At 43.5% G+C, this 21,193-nt stretch overlaps 1 protein-coding gene across 10 annotated transcripts in view; it reads right to left on the bottom strand.

The window, feature by feature from the left end:
• The window catches only part of ARMC8 (armadillo repeat containing 8), a 184,486-nt gene that overhangs the window by 110,961 nt on the left and 52,332 nt on the right, over positions 1–21,193 (bottom strand). For all 10 annotated transcript variants that reach the window (XM_048862922.2, XM_048862926.2, XM_048862928.2 and 7 more), the window contains 2 exons: positions 6,663–6,805; positions 6,464–6,561 (listed from right to left, as the gene is read on the bottom strand). In XM_048862922.2, coding sequence (XP_048718879.1) covers positions 6,464–6,561; positions 6,663–6,805 — 241 coding nt within the window. The remainder of the gene's footprint in view (positions 1–6,463; positions 6,562–6,662; positions 6,806–21,193) is intronic.

The raw sequence follows: 21,193 nt of genomic DNA, 5'->3' as shown, positions 1-21,193 counted from the left end.
TATTTTCTGTCCTATTATCTATCCCTTTCTGAATTATTCCCAGCTTTATGTTCGCTTTTTTGACTGCCGCTGCACATTGAGTGGATATTTTCAGAGAACTATCCACAATGACTCCAAGATCTCTTTCCTGAGTTGTGCCACAAGACACAAGATGTCGCAGTGTTTCATAGATCAAAATTCAGTCTTTAATGTAGCTGGGAACTGATCCATTAACTGCTTTGAAAATTAGGATCAAACATGACTGGGAACCAGTGGAGGGACACAAACAGAAACCTGATGTGCTTGTAACAGCCTGAGCCATTGAGAAAGTGGGCAGTTGAATTCTATACCAGCTGGAGCTGGTGCATCATCTTCACATTTAGCTTTAGATACAACAAATTACAGCAACCCCACCTAGAGATGACAAATGCATGGATCATTATGAGCGGGTACTCCTCGAAGAAGAAGCAAAGGAGTTTCCCTTACCAGTTGGGGTGAAAGAAGGCATTTTTGGAGACTAATGCTACTTGGTCATCCAAGCTTAGCAAGGAGTCAGAAAGGGCACTGAGGCGTCATACCACCTTGAATTTAGGATGTATGCATTCGATGGAAGGCAGGGACAATGTCTTGGCCAGTTCTTCAGAGTTCCCCCTTCGCAACCAGTACCACTTAGATCTTGCCTGGGTTCAGCTGAGCCAACTGGTCTTCATCCAAGAGCTGATGTCCTGTAGGTATTCAGATTCATTAGCAGTAGCGGTGGCTGTACCAGTTGAGAATGAGATATAGAACTGACTGCCATTGGCATCCCGTTTGCAGCCAAAATCACAGTATCTCACTATCTCTGACACTGGTCTCATGCAAATATTGTAGAGAAGCAGGGATGGTATGGATCCCTGCAAGTGAGGGCCTTCAGAGAGGAGGAGCAGTTACTCATTACCACTTGCGTTATGCTGGAGAGGAATGATTGTAGTGCGGGGCCATCTACTCCTGCTATGTAATGTGTTAGCAATACCAATACTTTGTGGTGCACTGTGTCACAAGGCTGCAAAGAGGTCCAGAAGTGTGAGTGTGCAGATTCTGCCTGTATCCACGACCAAAGGGAGCTTGTCTTCTAGTACAATCTCTGTGCTCCTCCCTGGTCCCAACCCTGATTATGAGGCATGAAGGATATTGGCTGATGTAGCTAGTGCCTATTTTGCTTCAGTCTTCACTACAAAAGTTAATGGCAACCAGATGCTTAACACAATTAATATTAACAGGGGAGAGGAATGCAGGACAAAATAGGGAAAAACACAGGTTAAAGAATATTTAAGTAAGTTTGATGAATTCAAGTCAGCGGGTCCTAACAAGGTTTACCCTATGGTACTAAAAGGGCTACCTGAAAGCAATTTCAGAACCATTAGCTATTATCTTTGAAAGCTTCTGCAGGATGGGCGAGGTCCCAAAGGTCTGGAGAAGGGAAACATAGTACCTATCTTTAAAAGGGGGAACAAACAGGACCTGAAGAATTGTAGACTAGTCAACCTCACTTTGATACGTGGAAAGATACCGGAACAAATGATTAAACAATCAACTTGTAAGCACCTAGAGGATTATCAGGTTGATAGGTAATAGCCAACATTGATTTGTGAAGAAAAAATCATGCCAGCCAATCTAATTTCCTTCTTTGACAAGGTTAGTGGCTTGGTAGACAAGGGGAAGCAGTAGACATGATGTATGTTGATTTTAATATAGCTTTTGATCCAGTTCCACATGAAACTGTCAAAATGAAACTAGGGAAATGTGGTCTAGATGGAATTGTTATAAGATAAGGGCACAGCTTGTTGAAAAATTATACTTAAAGGGTAGTTATCGATGGCTCGCTGTCAAAGTGGGAAGACGTATCAACTGGAGTCCTGGAGGGATTTGTCTCTGGTCCGATACTGTTCAATATTTTCAGTAATGACAGAGAATGGAACTGAGAGTATGCTTATAAAATATGCAGATGACATCATGCTGGGAGGGGTTGCAAACATTTTGGAAGATAGAATTAGAATTTAAAATTACCTTAATAAACTAGAGAATTGGTCAGAAATCAGCAAGATGAAATTCAATAGACAGGTGGAAAGTACTACATTAAGGAAGGGAAAAAAAAAAAATCAAATGCACAGCTACATAATGGGGAACAACCTCTTCTTCTTCAAGTAATGGGCCCTACTGTATTCCACTGAGGATGATTAACAAGCAGTACCTAAGCTGGAAGAGGGTGTGAGGATGAGGATGAAATGGTCGTGCGGAGAATGGAATTTGTGTTCCTCTGTAGGTGTGTGGGGCTTCAGGAAGAAAACAGTTAAGTGAATGGATTGATTGATGTGAAACTGGGAGATTACCTTTGGTAAGAATTTGGGATGCAGGCTCAGTGAGACTATCTTTTGTGGAAAATTGTGAAAGGCAGGTCTGCTATCATAGCTCCGAGTTTGCCAACCCTTCTCACGAAAGTGATACCAACAAGGAAGGAGACTTTCATAGAAAGAAGGAACATAGAGCACAATGTTAACAGTTCAAATGGTTATTTTTTTTCATTAGCATAGCTAGAACTAGTTTCAGGTCCCATTGGGGTGTGATGGGCTGGGGTGGGAAGGTTCTGATGAGACCCTTCCAAAAGCTAGCAGTTAGCAGGTGTGTAAAGACAGAGTGACCCCACGGGAATGTGCTAATTACTGCCAAATGGACTTTCAGAGAGTTGATGGAGAGACCCGATGCCTTCAGGAATAGCACACAGTCTAGGAAGAGGGGGATCCCTGCTGATTCCGGTGAAACTCCGATTTTGTTGGGTCAAGGAGGCAAAGTGCTTCCACTTGCTCCAGTAACAGCACCTGGTGGATTCCTCCCTGCTGCTGGAGAGGATGTCTTGCACAGTTGAAGAACAGATCCGTTCTAATGCAGATACCCATTCAAATACCATGCTCTCAGGTGCAGCAGCACCTGTGGATTAGGATGCCTGATCTCGCTGTTGCACTGTGTCAGCAAATCAGGGAATGTGTGGATAGGAATTGGTGGACAGGTTTACATGAAATGGAGATTGGAAACCAGAACTGTCTGGACCAGCTGGGGGCGATCAGAATGACCGTTGCTCCATCTCGTTGGATCTTGTGCAGTACCCGAAGAACAGTAAAGGAGGGAAAGCATAGCTGATTTGGTCTGACCAGGAGAATAGGAGATCATTGCCCTGAAAGTGGTGGCCGAGACCTCCCTTGGAGCAGTACATGGTGCATTTCCTATTTATATGCGAGGCAAAGAGGTCTCTGATTGGAATCCCACGTTGGGTGAAGATATCACTACCAAACCATGAAGTTCCCACTCATGGTCGATCATAAAATAGAGCAAGTCCGCAAGCACAAGAGGGTCTGATGAGTGATGCATCAATTCCAGAGACTGACTGTTTCTGTGTATAGAGCGGTCGATCTTGTGACCCCGCTATCCCAGTTTGTTGCTGTAGAAAACAGTGGTCATATTGTCTGACATGTGTCGACGATGATCGTCTTTTCCGGGGAGGAGAGGAAGGGAATCCCTATGAATACGTGATGTGGGTCTATCTGAAGGGATGAGAGCAGGGACTCTCAGCATGAGGTCTATGGCGTGATGTTTGGGCGAGTAAACTGTTTGGAGTCACATCTGGAGGCAGCAAAGATGGAGTCGAAAGTGAAAGTGGTCACATATGTATGCAAAACCATGTGGCCAAGGAGGGATAGGTAAGTCCTCACCAATACATAAGGATTGTTGATGATGTGAGTTATGCTTTCTCTAATTGCCTGGAACCTGTCCCTCAGTAGGCAAGCCCGTGTTGTGACTGGTTTTTACTGATGGCGTTTAGCATATTTGGCATATAAATATCTTGCAACACCAGCTACAACAGTGCCATCGAATGCCTATCATCACTTTCAGGTGACGTAAAGAAGAAGGAGGCAGCATTATCTCCCGTAAATATAAACAAATTTGTTTATCTTAGCAATTGGCTGAACAAGGAGGAGGACTGAGTGGACTTGTAGGTGCTAAAGTTTTACATTGTTTTGTTTTTGAATGCAGTTATCTAAAACAAATAATTCTACATTTGAAAATTGCGCTTTCATGGTAAAGAGACTGCACTACAAAACTTGTATAAGGTGAACTGAAAAATACTATTTCTTTTGTTTATCTTTTTTACAGTAAAAATATTTGTAAAAAAATATAAAGTGAGCACTGTACACTTTGTATTCTGTGTTGTAATTGAAATCAATATATTTGAAAATGTAAAAAACATTCAAAAATATTTAAATAAATGGTATTCTATTATTGCTTAACAGTGAAATTAAAATGGCAATTGATCACTTCTTTTATCTCATGATTAATCACAATTAATTGTTTTAATCGTTTGACAGCCCTAGTTTTTACTCACAATATCATGCTGTACCAACTGAAAGGCCTTACAGAAGTCTATTACATCAACACTATTACCTTCATCAGCCAAACTTCTAATCTCATTAATAAAAGATACCAAATTACTGCCACTAAGAAGCCTGATATCCACACATGTGGAATCTCCAGCACTCTTTGCAAGGCCATAAGGCTCTACAGTGGGCAGAGTGTTCTGCCGCTGTAGGCAACATTTTTAGTCAGTTGCTGATTGAATTGACAAGGTGTTGGCCTGCTAAAGACAAATTTGCAATGAAAAGCAGTGATGGATGCTTTTGTGTGGTGTACCTAGTACCCATCCACCTCCCATTGGAGTCTTGCTACTGACCTTAATGAGAGATGGACTGGGCCTCTAAATGATGGGACGAGGATTTCACCGATGTCACTAACTGGCTATGCCTGGCTGTTACTTTCAGGAGGTGTTTCATGGCATCACATATGGGGAGTAAAATTTATCGAAACCATCATGAAATGTATGTACACTGTACAGAAAACCCATCACACTTAAGGAACAAGAAAACTATCCGGTGATGATTTCCTACAATGTTTGGAATGTGCCTGCAATAAAAATAAAAATGTGCTGCATGAACTGAGAAAATCTGTACGGCCTGGTCTACACTGGGGGGGGGGGGGGTGTAATCAATCTAAGTTACGCAACTTCAGCTACCTGAATAACGTAGCTGAAGTCGACGTACTTAGATCTACTCATCGCGGTGTCTTTACTTCAGTAAGTCGACTGCTGACACTCCCCCGTCGACTCTGGCTGCGCCTCTCGCTCCAGTGGAGTACTGGAGTAGACGGGACAGCGCTCGGCAGTCTATTTATCACGTCTTCACTAGACCCTGCTGGACCGATCGCTCTGGAGGTAAGTGTAGACATGCCCTAAGTCTCATCATCATTGATGTTAAACCAAACAGCACTTCCATATGGATGCATCTCAATGCTTCTGGCAAGATAGAGCAGCAATACTTGTTTGGATGTATAGGAGGCGGTCTCAGTGCTTCTGAAAATTCAATTAAGGACCATGCCTTTCATCACCCTTTTATTCCCAGCTCCCACCTGAAGACTCCAAGCACTCTTGCAGAAGCCCAGCACACAATGACAATGCAATGGATCTCAGGGTGTCTAAACACCATATTTTAGCCACTCATCCTGCAATGTTAGCAGTGCAAGCATTTAAAAATTTTGGCCTGAATGCTTTTTAGTCCAAGTCTGGTTCCTGACTGCTTAGATGCAGAGTGTTGCATGTATACCGTGAGCTTACGGTGTGGGTCAACACTGAAAAGTGTCTGTAAAAATGACACTGTACGGGGTCCATGTTCATTTTCTCTCAAATGCCATATTGAATTCACTCAGTGTACAAACAAGAGGGTTTTTTTCCCTCTTTAACTGAAAGCCCTGCTAATTTAGCCTGGCACATGAGACTCAAGATAGATTATTGCTGGTGATGATGCATGAGCCAGAAAGAAAGATTATGCCAGACAAATTCTGCCCTTTTTAACAAACTAAGGAAGTGACAATACAGATTAACTATAAGATGAAAATATCTTGACAGTGAGGATCTTCCAAGCTAAATGATGGAAGCTACCTGAAATATTTAAAACTGAATAATGCACTAAAAATTTAGGTTAGAAGAAAATGCTGTATTGCCTGCATGATTTATTAGACCTTAGTAGGTCTTTTCCAGTTCTAACTATTATAATTCTGTGATACCATGGGATTTTTTTCCCCTCTTAAATGATACTTGAATTAAACCAAACCATCTGTATTCTCACATCTTCTATATACAATAGGCCACAAAGCTAGAATTTTCAGTTAATTGGTGTACAAGTGGCATCAGTAGTCAGGATCTCCCATTGCCAAAAAATTAATGTTCGCAGGGTCAGGATATCTGGACTCCTGATGCCTATGAGTGAAATATTAATAGTGTTAGTAGCACCATACCTAAATATTATCACAAACAGATGACATCATCAGCACACACACATAATACGGCTGCATTGCAGGAACAGAAGTTATATACAAGAGCAAAGATACATTGCCTAAAACTTACTGTGTACAATAGTTCCTCTGGAGTTACTGGGCTGGTGAAAATAGTACGAAGACATCGGAGGCAAGCTTCAATAAACTTCAGTTCTGGTGACAGCAATCCTGTGAATATACATATAGTTTCATTCTTTTTGCTTATTTAAAACACAAGTGTTGTAGAAATAGTTACCAAAGTATATTGCATTAAATGAAAGCCAAGATACCTTGCAATAAGGCTGGGATAATATGGCAGTCTAGTAGAGATTTGACATTGTTTTCTGTACCCATCGCAAGGCTTCCTAGCACTACTGCACATTCAGTTCTCAGTTCCGTGCTGGAGGTTTCTTGCTGAAGCAAATACAGCAACCTGTAAATGGAATTACAGAATAATTCCAGTTATCCAAATGCCCTTTACCCAAAAATCCTAGTTATCCAAATCCCAGTGTGCCCCATATGTAGCCCTATGTTAACCAATCACCTGCTAATAAATTCTCAGTCAACCTGTTAGTGCCTGCTGGCACTAATTAATGGCTTAGTATTTGTATAGCAGCTCAGAAAAATTCAGAATTATGTACACAGTGGTTTTAATACAATTTGGGTGTTTTAATAAACTTAAAGTGCAAAATATTAAGCAAATATCAACATTACTCCCTTCATTCCCCATATTTCTACATTAGTGAGACTGCAGCTCAAAACAGCACTCTGTTCATCCAAATGCCTAGTTATCTGAAACTTCTAGATGTCCCCAGGCCATCTGAATAAATAAGAAAGTGTACTGCATTTACAGAGAAATATTCAGACTGAAGAAAACCATAGCATCACAGCATCGAGTTCAAGTGCGGCCTGCCACGTAAAAAGGATACTGTTCCTACTGGAGGGAATGACGGAATTGAAAGAGGATACAACAAACATCCTACAACAGTCACACAGGTATTTTTACAATAAGTATTACTGTATATGTTAGACTTCTCATTATTACAGAAAGATACCATATTCTGAACCTTCTAGAAAGATCAGAGCACAGTAATGATTGACATCCTAGAAAACTTCCTACTAGATACTGGTACAATCCAAAATTTGACAGAGAGAGAGAGAGAGAGAGAGAGAGAGAATTTTGAAAATTTTATTTAGTTTAAATCAGTGTCCTGATGCCCCATCTTTACATGAACAGACACGATCACTGACAAACAGACAATCTTGACCATGCCTGTAAATAGATTCCCTGTTAAAAGACAATCTATCAATCTGGAATAGAATATTGAGTAACCCACCCCCATCAGCTCTCATGAAAGCAAGTCAATAGTGAGACGTTTGGGGCCCAACTGCTCCTCTCATATAAGCATAGGAACTGAGTCAAAAAAATAATCCATGCACACATCCCTAGCTGGTCAGACAGGTGTCTGCTGTGATCCAGATGAATTGGGATCTTGAGGAGAGGTTTCCCTAGACCAGGTTTCTGGAACGTTCCACCATCTCAGAGACAAATTTGCAATGGTGGGAGTGACTTAATTGAGCAGAGATACCGGGAGGAGAACCCACACTATAAAAGAAAAGATCTGAGAGGAAAGGCCACAAGATTGCAACTCACCAGGATACTATCAAGCCTGAGAAAAGAAGAGCTTGCTAGATGAAGTACTGGGTCTATACCAAACCTTTGTTTCTCTGTAGTCCACGAGCAGGATAACTTTGTCGAGATGGATTCTTGTGATGGAAATAAGCAGCTGTTTTTTCCAGATAATCACAAATCTATGCTGATGGACCAGAGAGAGAGAGAGAGAGACCTGAACCCCCTTTTATCTGCACTGCAATCAAATGAAGAGACCCACTGCCTGGAGAAATATGTGGATACTCTCTCCTCAGCAGAAGAAAAATCAGCACCTGCTAATATTTTGGAGACATCTCATCGGATTGAAGGAGAAGGTTCACTTACTGAACTTAAGCCTCCCTCACTACAAACCTCAAGTGTCTAAAGTAGGAAGGATGAACTGGGGACACAGAAAAATGGCTCTCTGAGGTCTATGGAGCATACATACAGTAGAACCTCAGCATTACGGACACATTGGGAATGGAGTTTGTCCATAACTCTCAAATATTTGTAACTCTGAACAAAGTGCAATTTGGGCTCCAGATCCAGCAACTGACTCTCCAGGCCAGGTTTCAACAGTAGCTGAGCTCCCTACTCAGCACCAGTATGAGTTTGCAAGTTTGTCCCCGTCCTTACGGGGGTGTGTGTGTATAAACAGCATGTCCCCCTTATGGGGTGGGGCAGGGGTGCTAACAGCCCGTCCCCCTCCCATGGTGGGAGGGGAGAGGTGAAAGCAGTGCAGACCCCAGCGCTGCTCCTGCTCTGTTGGCTCCTGCTGCCTTGAGCTAGCAGCTCCAGGGTCTTGCTGTAAGTGGCTACCCCGTGTGCAGGGGTAGGGACAGGCAGCCCAGATGTGTCTATCTCCAAGATGCAATACAGGAACAGTACAATATTTGCTTCCCCCCCCCTTTTTTTTGGGGGGGGGGTTCTCTGCTGCTGCCTGATTGGTTACTTCCAGTTTCACTTGGTGTCCGGTTGACTGGTCAGTCCATAACTCTGGTGTTTGTATCTTTGAGATTCTACTGTAGTCCTTTTTCTAGATCTCTTGGATTAAGATGACGTGCTCTATTAAGTAACATACGCGTCATGAATCAGATGTAAATTGTTGTGAGGAGTCTAAAAAGAACAACACTTTCCTTCTCCTCCAGTATAACAAACACCCTTCTTGGAGGATTCTGACTTTTAGCTTAATCTCTTTTCCTGGTGTGGGGACCTGAGGCAGGAAGAGGGAAAGAGAAATGGGAGGAATGATATCTGAAGGTATCAACTGCCAGGTGGGTCAGGACTTGAGCCTTTTTACGAGATCGCACACTGACCAGGCCTAGCTTCCTCCTTCCAAATCATTTACTGTGCTACATCAGACTATGGAGGCTGGGAGGGTAAATAGCAAGTATTTTAGCGACTAGCAATGGTCTTCCCTCAGAAGACTCACAAATACAGAGAACATCCCTAAACCCAACCCCACACAACAGTGTTCGGACATCCTGAATCCTGCAGGGATTATGCTTCAGACAGAGGGCAGCTCAGGCCTCATCTCCAGCCTATAGCAGTGCCCACTGTCACCCTTTACGAGGAGTCAGTATAGACCCATGGTCCAAGGCTTGTCCAAGGCAGGGGGAAGCCCAATCCCTTGCAGTCAGGGGAGTAGGCACTAATACAAAGAACGAGCTGCATTTCCTGCTCTGAGTCAACGCCTCAGCTAATGAGTTGGGGGTCAAGAGTCTACTCGGTGAGGAATCTGGGAGGAGAGAGTACAGTGGAAAAGACTAGCTGTCAAGCCTGCTGAAACAGGCTGAGAGCACAGCCTGCTCCCCCAGAGACAGCACATTGGGCTTGTGACACAACTCACAGCTTATATAAGGGGAGCAGTGAGATCCCAAAACTTCTAACCAATGAACTGCCTCCACGAGTTCCTGTGGGGCACCTAACCCTTTAATTTGTTCCAGTGTACAAGAATGTAGTAGCACATTCTCATCTTCACTGCACAGAACTTCATGCAGAAACCAATGGAGTTACTCTTGATTTATACCAATGTAAATTAAGATCAGCGCCAACAGGTTTTGGAGGGAGGCTCTCAAAGAGCACTTTTAAACCTTTCAGATGATTAATATACTCTAATAAAGGCCTTAATACACATTTGTTTATGCATGTGGTCACTACAGGGCACAGTTAGCAGTGTTTGGGTGCCTTATCTGTGTGTTTGGATACCTCAGTGTGTTTGGATTTCTAAGTTAAGGTTAAACTCTAAATTCCTGGATTTGTAATGCTTATTTTGGGGATAATTACACCATTCCTTAATAATTTTACTGCTAGAGCTCCAATATGTACTCTCAACCTTAACTCTAGCTTAACTTTTTGTTTGGTTTTTTTTTGTCTTGAGAGACCATGTGGGTGGACCAATTTGTTGGTGACAGAGACAAGCTTTCAAGCTTACAGAGAGCTCTTCTTCAGGTCTGGGAAAGGAACTCCCAGCATCACAGCAAAATGCAAGGTGGAAAAGATTGTTTAACAAATAGTTCACACATGTTGTAAGGAACTATACAAAGTAGAGTGGCTCATTAACAGCTCTGCAGTCATAGGACAAAAAAAAGGAAGGGGGGGTTAGTGGTTTACAGATTGTTGTAGTAAGCCATAAATACAGTGTCTCTGTTTCAGTCCACGATTTTTGGTGCCTAGCAAAGTAATGAATTTAGACTCCGAGGATCATCTTTTCAAAGTGTTATGCAGGTTTCCTTTGAGGATGAGGAATGATAGGTCAGATACAGAGTGATCACTTTGTGAAATGTGTTTATGCATAGCTGGTACAGTGTTTTTATCTTTTATCATTTGCCTATGAGAGTTCATTCGCGAGATTGTCTGCTTTCACCACATAGTTACTGGTGTATTTAGTGCACTGGATGAGGTATACCACATGTAATAAGCATGTGCAGGATCCACAGCTCTTGAAAGGTGTGTTGTGGGAGGTGTTGATTATTCTATCACTGAAGATATGTCTGCAGATTTTGCATCTGTTCTGGCAGGGTCTGGTGCCACTTTAAGGTGGTGCATCCTGGTCTGTGGGGAGCTTGTTTACTGATGAGTTTAGAGAGGTTGTGGGAGTTGTTTGAAGGTCAGAACAGGAGGTGTTCAGGAAAGATTTCTTTCATGATGGGGCCCCCATTGAGTTTGGGTTGTAGTTTGAGGATACCCTGTATGGGAACTAGCGTGGGCTGGTAAGTGACAACTAAGGGTGTGCAGTCAGCATGGGTTTTATTTCAGTATTGAAGGAGGTTCTCTTAAGGTATCTGGGTTGCCTGTTCCATGATATGATCTCCTTCTCTGGTGGTGTGTCCTTGTTTGGTGAAGGTGGTTTTAAATGAGTTATGGTGTATATCCTGGACTTTTCTTCAGAGCATATTCTGTCGTATTTGAGTGCCTGGATGTAGATAACAGATTTCATGGTGTGTTTTGGGTGGTTACTAAAATCTATGAAGGTAGAGGTGGAGGTCCATGGGTTTCTTGTATATGATTGTCTGTAGGGTTACATTGCTGAAGCTGAGTGTGGTATCCAGGAAGTTGATGCTCATGTGGGAGTGTTCCAGAGAGAGTTTAATGGACAGGTGGTGGCTGTTGAAATCTACAAGGAAGTTTAAGCCATATATCCAGAGGATTAAAATATCCTTGATATATCTCAGGCATTTCATTTATTTTGTGGTGCATTTGTCCAGAAATTCTTCTTCCAGGTGGCCGAAGAAGTTGTTGGCATATTGGTAAGCCACATTACTAACCATGGCTGGTCCCATGGTTTGGACAAAGTGTTTGTCATTGGATGTAAAACTGTTATGGGTGAGGATGAAGTGGATGAGTTTGGCAATGTGTTTGGGGTTGATATCTGAGGGTTGTCCATTGTCTTGTAAATATATTTGAGGCGGGCAGCTATGCAGTCATTGTGGTATATAGGAAAGTGACATCCATGATGGCGAGGATGATGTTTAGAGAGAGGTTGTTAATATTGTGGAGTTTGTGGAGGAAGTTAGTTGTGTCCTGGAGGAAGCCAGCCCTTTGTGTGGTGAGTGGTTCAGTAAGAGTGCCATGGCCAGATATGATGGATCTGCCTGGGTTCCCTTGTTTGTGTATCTTGGGAAGCCTGTAGAAGGTCCTTGGGGTGGGTTCATGCAAAACCCTTTCAACAGATGAGCCTGGGAGCTTAAATTGCTAGACACTAAAAATCATGGTCCTAATACAGACACTGGATTTATGGCTTATTACAATAGGTGGACATTCTGATGGATATGACAATCTACCAAGACCTTTGTCAGGAAGAGAGGATGGGTATGTAATATGACCTTGTCACTGCAGAAGGTAGTGTAAGGTGGGTCAGCCATGCGCAGTCCAATTTTTCTACCCTTCTGGCCACGGTGATGGCTATCAGGAATGAGATCTTGAAGGAGGAATAAAGGAACGAGCAAGGGGCCATAGGTTTGAAAGGAAAGTTTTTTAAGGCATTCAGGACTAAGTCAAGGTCCCAATGGATTGTGGGATTCCAGACATGAGGAAACAAGTTAGATAGACCCTTAAAGAATCTAGTCATGATAGGGTGAGCAAAAATTGAGAAAGCCTTGACAGGCAAATGGAAAGCCATGACAGCTGCCAGGTGCACCTTGAAAGAACTCATAGACGCTATATTTTTAATTCCGACAGGTAATAAAGGATCGTTGAGAGAGGAGTTTCAGAAGTGAATATGGAATGATGAGAACACCAGAAAAGGAAGTGTTTCCACTTCTGCAGGTAAGTCTTACGTGTGAAAGGCGTCCGACTATTCAAAAGTATGGACTGGATCTCAACAGAGCTGTGTGATTCTAAATTAGGGAATTGAGGAGCCAGGCTGCCATGAGGTCCAGACATATGGTTGGGGCGGCTCATGGTGCTCGAGTTGTGTGTCAGGGGGTCTGATCTGAGCAGGAGGTGTCAAGGTATCAATTCAGAAAAGTGGGATAGATCTGAGTACCACATTTGTCTGTGCCAAGATGGGTCTATTAAGATGACCCTTGCTTACTCCTGCTTCTGTCTGATTAATGTCCTGAGGATTATAGGAGTTGGTGGATAGGCACAGAAAAGAATATAGGGCCAGGAAACTAGAAGGCTATCTTATAAAAAGTTGTGGCCACATCCCCCTTTGGAGTAGGAGATTTGTTATTAGTCAGGGTTGCAGAGAGGTCCATTAAGGGGAGGCCCCATGCTTTCAGGATCCTGTGGAAGATCAGGTTATTGCGCTCCCACTCATAATCCTGCTGTAAGTTTCTGCTCAGAACATCTGTCGTCATGTTCTGGAAGCCTGATAGGTAAATCGCAGAAATCTATGTGGTGGGCCAAGCACCAATTCTATAGTTTTAGCAATTCTATAGATAAGGACTAGGATCTTGCTTCCCCTTGTCGATTTATATAGTACATTGCCACCCTTCTATCATTAATTCTGACATGATGGCCATGAATGTCATGGAAAAAATAATGGCATGCATAAACTGCTCTTAGATCTAAAATGTTGACGTGAAGCACCGTTTCCTGTGGAGACCATTTGCTATGTGCTGTGGAACTTTGTAAGTGAGCTTCCCAGCCTAAGTGGGAGGCATCCATTGTAATGACTCATACTGGTGGGAGGCATGAGAATGGTGCTCCCACACAGACCTTCAAGGGCCCTCCCACCACCTGAGGTACTCCAGTATCCATGGAGATATGGAAACTCATTAGGCCAGACTATGTTTGTTCAGTGTACATAGGATTTTGAGCCAAGCCAGAAGACATTGGAGACATACTCTCACGTGTGGCGTCACAAATGCCAAAGCTGACAAATGACCTACAATTTGGAAGCAAGTTATTACTGATGTCAGAGGATTCAGCTGTAGGGCGGTAATAAGCCTAGATATGGCAGAAAACCTGTGCTCTGGTAGGTAGGATCTGGCAGTCCAGGAGTCCAGCATAACTTCAGTGAAATCAATCCTCTGAATGGGTGTTAAAGTGGACTTTTTCAGGTTCATATGAAGGCCCAAAGATTGGAACAAGGTTAGGGCCTGGATGGTTGCCGATTGGACCACTGTTATAGAACGTCCCTTGAGAAGCTAGTCATTCAGTCAGGAAGACTGCAATACTGTCTCCATGCAAGTAAGCTGCAACTACTGAGAGGACCTTCGTAAAAACTCATGGGGCTGTGGAAAGCCCAAAGGGGAGGATACAGTATTGTCTGTGTTCTGAGCAGACGACAAAGAGCAGAAATTATTTGTAGGAAGGAAGTATGGTGATATGAAAATACGCATCTGAGAGGCTGAACCAATTCCCCCATTTAGGGATGGGATTATGGTAGCCAGTGTCACCATCCTCAAGTGCTGTGAATGGTGTTCAGGTTCCAGAGGTTTAGAATCAGCTGCCAACCACTGTTTCTTTTGGGAACCAAAAAAATATATGAAATCAAACCCTCTTTTTGCAAATTCTGAGGGAACTGGCTCTATCATCCGCAGAAGGGATTGAACCATTTACTTTAAGAGATCCCTGTGAAAGGGATCCCTGAGGAGGGAAGGGGGGATGAGTGATAGATTGAAAGTGTACAGAGTATCCAGTAGTGACCACCTCTAAAATCTACTTGTCTGTGGCAATAAGCTAACGAACAGGTAGAAATCAAGATAGGCGATCCCAGAAAGAGGGGTACTTGCAGCAGACTCATGAGAGGGAATTTTCTGAGGCCCTCAAGTAGGCTGTCAAAATGGTTGTTTGGAGCCCAACTGGGGGTCTCCGTTGGGTATGACCTATCTTTTGAGACCTGGATCTCTTTTTGGGAGGTTCTGCAGGGCTGGAATAGGTATGATCCAGATGGTATTGGAATGGCCAGGATCTTTGTGCTGTCTGGAATTTACTAAGAAACTACTTTGTTCCAGGTCCATAAATCCTGAGCAACTTAAGGGTTGTCCTTCTGGGTGAACAATGAGCTGTCAGCGTCACCAATGAACAGATAAAGCCTTTCGTAGGGGAGGTCTTCTACTGTTTGTACTTCACTAAGGAGGCCAAAAGACTGGAGCCAAGATGCTCATTGCACAGCCACAGAACCATTGAGGACAGCCTGTAAGGAAGCTCTGGTGATTAGTTAGCCTTCAGAAAAGAGGGATTGGTACTGTGGAAAATCATCAACAATATGAGTAAATTTTGCAGTTATTGAAATCATGTTTTGTCATCAGGGCATGATAATTTGTTGCTTGAAACTGAAGAACAGCATAGGAATAGCTCTTCCTGCCAAGGAGGTCTAAGTGTTTTGCCTCCCCATCCAAAAGCATGGATCTTGAGCATGTCTCACTGCTTCTCTTGTTGACTGCAACCACTACAAGAGAGCTGGAGGTGGGGTAAGACGAAATATTCCAACCTTTAGGCTGATACGTATATTCTGTCTGTCCGTTTACAAGTAGGCACAAGATTGGCAGGGGTCTGCCACAAATTATGGGCTGGAGACAAAAGTGCTTCATTAATAGGCAGCACAATTTTACTTTGAGGGGTGACATGAAGAATATCCACAAAAGAATGCCTGAGCAACCCCCCATAGCCTTGCTGCAGGCCATGAGGATGAGTAGGGTACATGTGTGGGTCAAGTGGGCACTGATACCAGAAATCTCCGATCAGAGACGCAGGTGCACCTGAAGTGGTGAACCTACAGGGACATAACTTGAAAAACCAGTCATGCACTATGCTGTAAGTTCTGCTAACTTATGTTTTATTGTTTTATTTCATGAAGCATTACAATTTTGTTTCATGAAGCAATACAACCTAGTGACAGATGATGTGGAAAAAGCTGAAGTACTCAATGCTTTTTTTGTCTAGGTCTTCACAGACAAGGTCAGCTCCCACACTGCTGTCCTGGGCAACACAGTATGGGGAGGAGGTGAGCAGACCTCAATGGTGAAAGAACAGGTTAAGGACTATTTAGGAAAGCTGGACTTGCACAAGTCCATGAGTCCAGATCTAATGCATCCGAGGGTGCTGAGGGAATTGGCAGATGTGACTGCAGAGCCATTGGCCATTATCTTTGAAAACTCATGGCAATCGGTAGAGGTCCCAGACGATTGGAAAAAGGCAAATATAGTGCCCATCTTTAAAAAAGGGAAGAAGGAGAACCCAGGGAACTACAGATCGGTCAGCCTCACTTCAGTCCCTGGAAAAATCATGGAACAGATAGATCCTCAAGGAAACCATTTTGAAGCATTTGGAGGAGAGGAAGGTGATCAGGAACAGTCAACATGGATTCACCAAGAGCAAGTCATGCCTGACCAATCTGATTGCCTTCTATGTGAGATAACTGGCTCTGTGGATATGGGGAAAGCAGTGGACATGATATATCTTGACTTTAGCAAAGTTTTTGAAATGGTCTCCCACAGTATTCTTACCAACAAGTTAAAAAAGTATGGGTTGCATGAACAGACTATAAGGTGGGCAGAAAGCTGGCTAGATTGTCGGGCTCAATGGGTAGTGATCAACGGCTCGATGTCTAGTTGGCAGCCGATATCAAGCAGAGTGCCCCAGGGTTTGGTCCTAGGGCCGGTTTTGTTCAACATCTTCATTAATGATCTGGATGATGTGGTGGATTGCACCCTCAGCTAGTTCACAGATGACACTAAGCTGAGGGGAGAGGTAGATATACTGGAGGGTAGGAATAGGGTCCAAAGTGACCTACACAAATTGGAGAATTGAGCCAAAAGAAATCTGATGAGGTTCAACAAGGACAAGTGCAGAGTCCTTCACTTAGGATGGAAGAATCCCATGCACCGCTACAGGCTGGGGACCGACTGGCAAAGCAGCAGTTCTGCAGAAAAGGACCTGGGGATTACAGTGGATGAGAAGCTGGATATGAGTCAGCAGTGAGCCCTTGTTGCCAAGAAGGCTGACGGCATATTGGGCTGCATTAGTAGGAGCACTGCCAGCAGATTGAGGGAAGTGATTATTCCTCTCTATTCAGAACTGGTGAGGCCACATGTGGCGTATTGCATCCAGTTTTGGGCCACCCACTACAGAAAGGATGCGGACAAATTGGAGAGAGTTCAGCAGAGGGCAACAAAAATGACCATGGGGCTGGGGCACATGACTTACGAGGAGAGGCTGAAGGAACTGGGCTTGTTTAGTCTGCAGAAGAGAAGAGTGAGGGGGGATTTGATAGCAGCCTTCAACTACCTGAAGGGGGGTTCCAAAGAGGATGGAGCTCGGCTGTTCTCAGTGGTGGCAGATGACAGAACAAGGACCAATGGTCTCAAGTTGCTGTGGGGAAGGTCTAGGTTGGATATTAGGAAAAACTATTTCATTAGGAGGGTGGTGAAGCACTGGAATGGGTTACCTAGGGAGGTGATGGAATCTCCATCGTTAGAGGTTTTTAAGGCCCAGCCTGACAAAGCCCTGGCTGGGATGATTTAGTTGGTGTTGGTCCTGCTTTGAGCAGAGGGTTGGACTAGATGACCTCCGGAGGTCTCGTCCAACCCTAATCTTCTATGAACATAACCAAGATTTTTTGGAGGGGTGGAGGAAGGAGTTCTGTCCCTTTCTCCATCTGTATTTTGTTAACACAAAAAGCTAATTTTTCTTGGCCCCTGTATCCTATCCAGGGGAAGCCCATATATACACATGAAAAATCCTAGAATGCAATTTTAAATTTCCACAGATTCATCAATTCTAACACCAAAAGAAACCATTGTGATAATCTAGACTGACCTCCCATATAGCACAAGCCAGAGAACTTCCCCGCACTAATTCCTACAGCATGGTTTTTAGAAAAACATCCAAACTTATTTTAATTCTGCACTTATTATTTCAACACAGGCAAGGACATTATAAAAAACCTATATTACGATTTAACTTGATAGTAATCCTTCAATTCTCAAAGATCTGATCTCACAGACCAAAATAATAGTCTGTGACACACTGTACCTCAAAGCAGCATCCTGGAACCCCTCTATTCAACGTCATATAATTATTATATGTTTCATACAAAGTATGCCTTGTGAGGTATCATTTTAAACGTCTTGGTCTGTTGAACATTAATATCCTGTTGGAGTGTACGTGTTAACATTGTATGTGAGGTTATGAAGTTTTGCTATATGTGCGTTACTGAAATATGTTGTGAGGTTGGGAACACCCACAGCCAGCCTTTCAGGTACAACAATAGAGTAGCCAGATAGGCTGATGGCCCTTTGAATGGAATCCACTCTCCCCAACGACCATCTCAGAGACAGCACGTAGACAGTGGAGAATACCTGACCAATGGGGGTGTACGCCCATATCACAAGCATAGATCTTTCCAGCAAGCTGGAAGAAACTATAAAAGAGGGTAAGTGACATCATGACTTGATCTCACTCCAACTCAACACCTGGAAGAAACATATAGAGGACTGTGACAGCGTCAGGCCAGACTGCTACAGGAGAGTGCAGGAAGGAAGGTATTAGCCTCAGGATAAGCAGGTCCCCTTTCCCTGGTAACTGAGCAGGGGTTACTCCAGGTTAATTAGGAAACCTGGAGCCAATTAAGAACCTGCCAGAATGGGTTAAAAGTCTTGTCCCCAGTCAGGGGTGTGATAGGCGTTGTGAGAGTGAAGGTGAGGTGTTGGAGAGCTGAGCGGTGTGGAAGCTGACAAGGACAAGGGGAGAACCCCACAGGTATAGAGATTGGGGAGAAACCCTACCTCTAAAGACCTGAAGAAAGGACCCCACCAGAGGAGAGAGACTAAGCCATGCGTTTCATGTGGTGCTGCCATGCCCAAAAGGGCTACCAGAGAGTAGGGGCTCTCCCTCCCCTGGCAGGAGGGTCAAGAGGAACCCCGTCCAAGCAAAGTGGGGACAATAAGCCAAGTGGCGTGGGGAAGTAACCCAGGGAAGCTAGCAGTTTTCCTGGGAACTGGCAGTGTGAGGCTGCTACTTGTAGGGTCCCTGGGTTGGGGCCCGGAGTAGAGGGTCGGACTGGGCCCCCCACACCCCTTTTTCCTCTCACTGGACGTCCACCTAGGAGGCCAGAAGCCCCAGTGAAGCAGTGAGGGCCTAGTAGGTCCAGAAACGGGAAGACCACTTGGGGACAGAATTTCCCCACTCACTATAAACAGAGGGGGGGAATTCTGAGAGATGAGACGCTATCCTGACCCACCACTAGAAGGAAGCGCAGGACCCACTGAGGCGGAGAAGAAGCCCTGCTACAGAACAAAGACTGAAATAGGGAGGGTGGTCCCTGGCTGGAAAAGAGTCCCATCCTGTGTACTAAAGATCTGTGACCTGTTTGTTCCATCTATCAGAGTGAGACATTGCTTGATTCGAATCCTGTTTAGTTTATAAAACTCAGACTGTGAATTTACTTTTCGTAGTTAAACAACTTTGATTTCTCTGCTTACTACTTATAATCACTTAAAAATCTTTCTGTAGTTAATAAATCTGCTTTATAATTTACTTAAAACAGTGTGTTTTGGTTGAAGTGTTTGGGAAATCTCAGATCAGTTTATGAAGCCTAGTTTGTGTCCTTTCCACATTGAGGGGGCACGGACTGGGTAATGAACTTAGACTGTTCAGGCTTCTGACCAGGGCAACCTGATACAGTTCTGGGGTGCAAGGCTGGGGGCAATTGTCTGAAGCTTCTATACTGGTGGTTCATGAGTGGCTGGGAGAAGCATTCATGTAATTCAGTTGCTTGTGTCCCTGCCTGTGGATATCTGTGTAAGTGCACTACCTGCCAGAGGTTTGTAGCTTGCCAACAGCAACACAGTGTGAGAGGGAACACCAGTTGGTGGGACAGAGGCGTCAGCGGTCCCACAATCCAGGCTGCACCCAGTGAATTCCGTCACACCCTCTTCACACTATTTTCCCCTAAGTTTCATTAATATCAATTCATTATTTAGAAGTAAAACTTAAAATTGACTGATCCCAGTTTTATCAGCGTTCTTTATATCTTCACACAAAAAGAAACTTAATGAGATGAGCAGTCTCCAACTTTTCACAGAATGCCAATAAGGCATTAGTGAGTGCATTAGCAATCTATTGTAGCAGAGTCAAAGGCCAAATGTTTTCACCCCAGGGAAGTACACCTATAGCATTTAATGCATACCCTTCCTTGGCTTATTGCTGTCAGTGTAACTCATTATACATTTTATGAGTTTGTGGCCATTTATGCAATGTATCCTTCCAGTATAAAAAGTAGTTCCAGTTAAAAGGGTATACAGTAGAGAAAAGAGGAGGAGGAAAGTTAAGAAATATATTCATAACACTGAAGAAAAAAGTGTTTATTTTCAACCCCACTTTAAAAAAAAACAAAAACAATTCCCAGATGTATTTGGACTCTTCTCATTGCCCCCAGAAAGCAAACTGCACTTTCAGCTGCATACTATTTGGACTCATATATATAAAGAACACCAGATATGCAACTACAGCTTCACAGTCATGCTGGGCTGGAAGGGCATAACGAGTGGGGTCCCGCAGGGATCGGTTCTGGATCCAGTTCTGTTCAATATCTTCATCAGTGATTTAGATAATGGCATATAGAGTACACTTATAAAGTTTGCAGATGATACCAAGCTGGGAGGGATTGCAAGTGCTTTGGAGGAGAGGATTACAATTCAAAATGATCTGGACAAACTAGAGAAATGGTCTGAAGTAAATAGGCTGAAATTCAATAAAGACAAATGCAAAGTACTCCACTTAGAAAGGAACAATCAGTTGCACACATACAAAATGGGAAATGACTGCCTAGGAAGGAGTACTGCGGAAAGGGATCTGGGGGTCATAGTGGATCACAAGCTAAATGAGAGTCAACAGTGTAACACTGTTGCAAAAAAAGCAAATATCGTTCTGGGATGTATTAGCAGGAACATTGTAAGCAAGACATGAAAAGTAATTCTTCTGCTCTACTCCACACTGATGAGGCCTCAACTGGAGTATAGTGTCCATTTCTGGGCGTCACATTTCAGGAAAGATGTGGACAAATTGGAGAAAGGTCAGAGAAGAGCAAAAAAAAAAGATTAAAGGTCTAGAAAACGTGACCTGTGAGGGAAGATTGAAAAAATGGGGTTGTTTAGTCTGGAGAAGAGACGACTGAGACGGGACATGATAACAGTTTTCAACTACATAAAAGATTGTTACAAGGAGAAGGGAGAAAAATTGTTGTTAACTTCTGAGGATAGGACAAGAAGCAATGGG

This window comes from Caretta caretta, chromosome 9, assembly GCF_965140235.1.
Source record: "Caretta caretta isolate rCarCar2 chromosome 9, rCarCar1.hap1, whole genome shotgun sequence".
In the NCBI taxonomy this organism is placed as follows: domain Eukaryota; kingdom Metazoa; phylum Chordata; order Testudines; family Cheloniidae; genus Caretta; species Caretta caretta.
The sequence above is the reverse complement of the archived record's forward strand: the minus strand, read 5'-3'. Positions and strand labels throughout refer to the sequence as shown.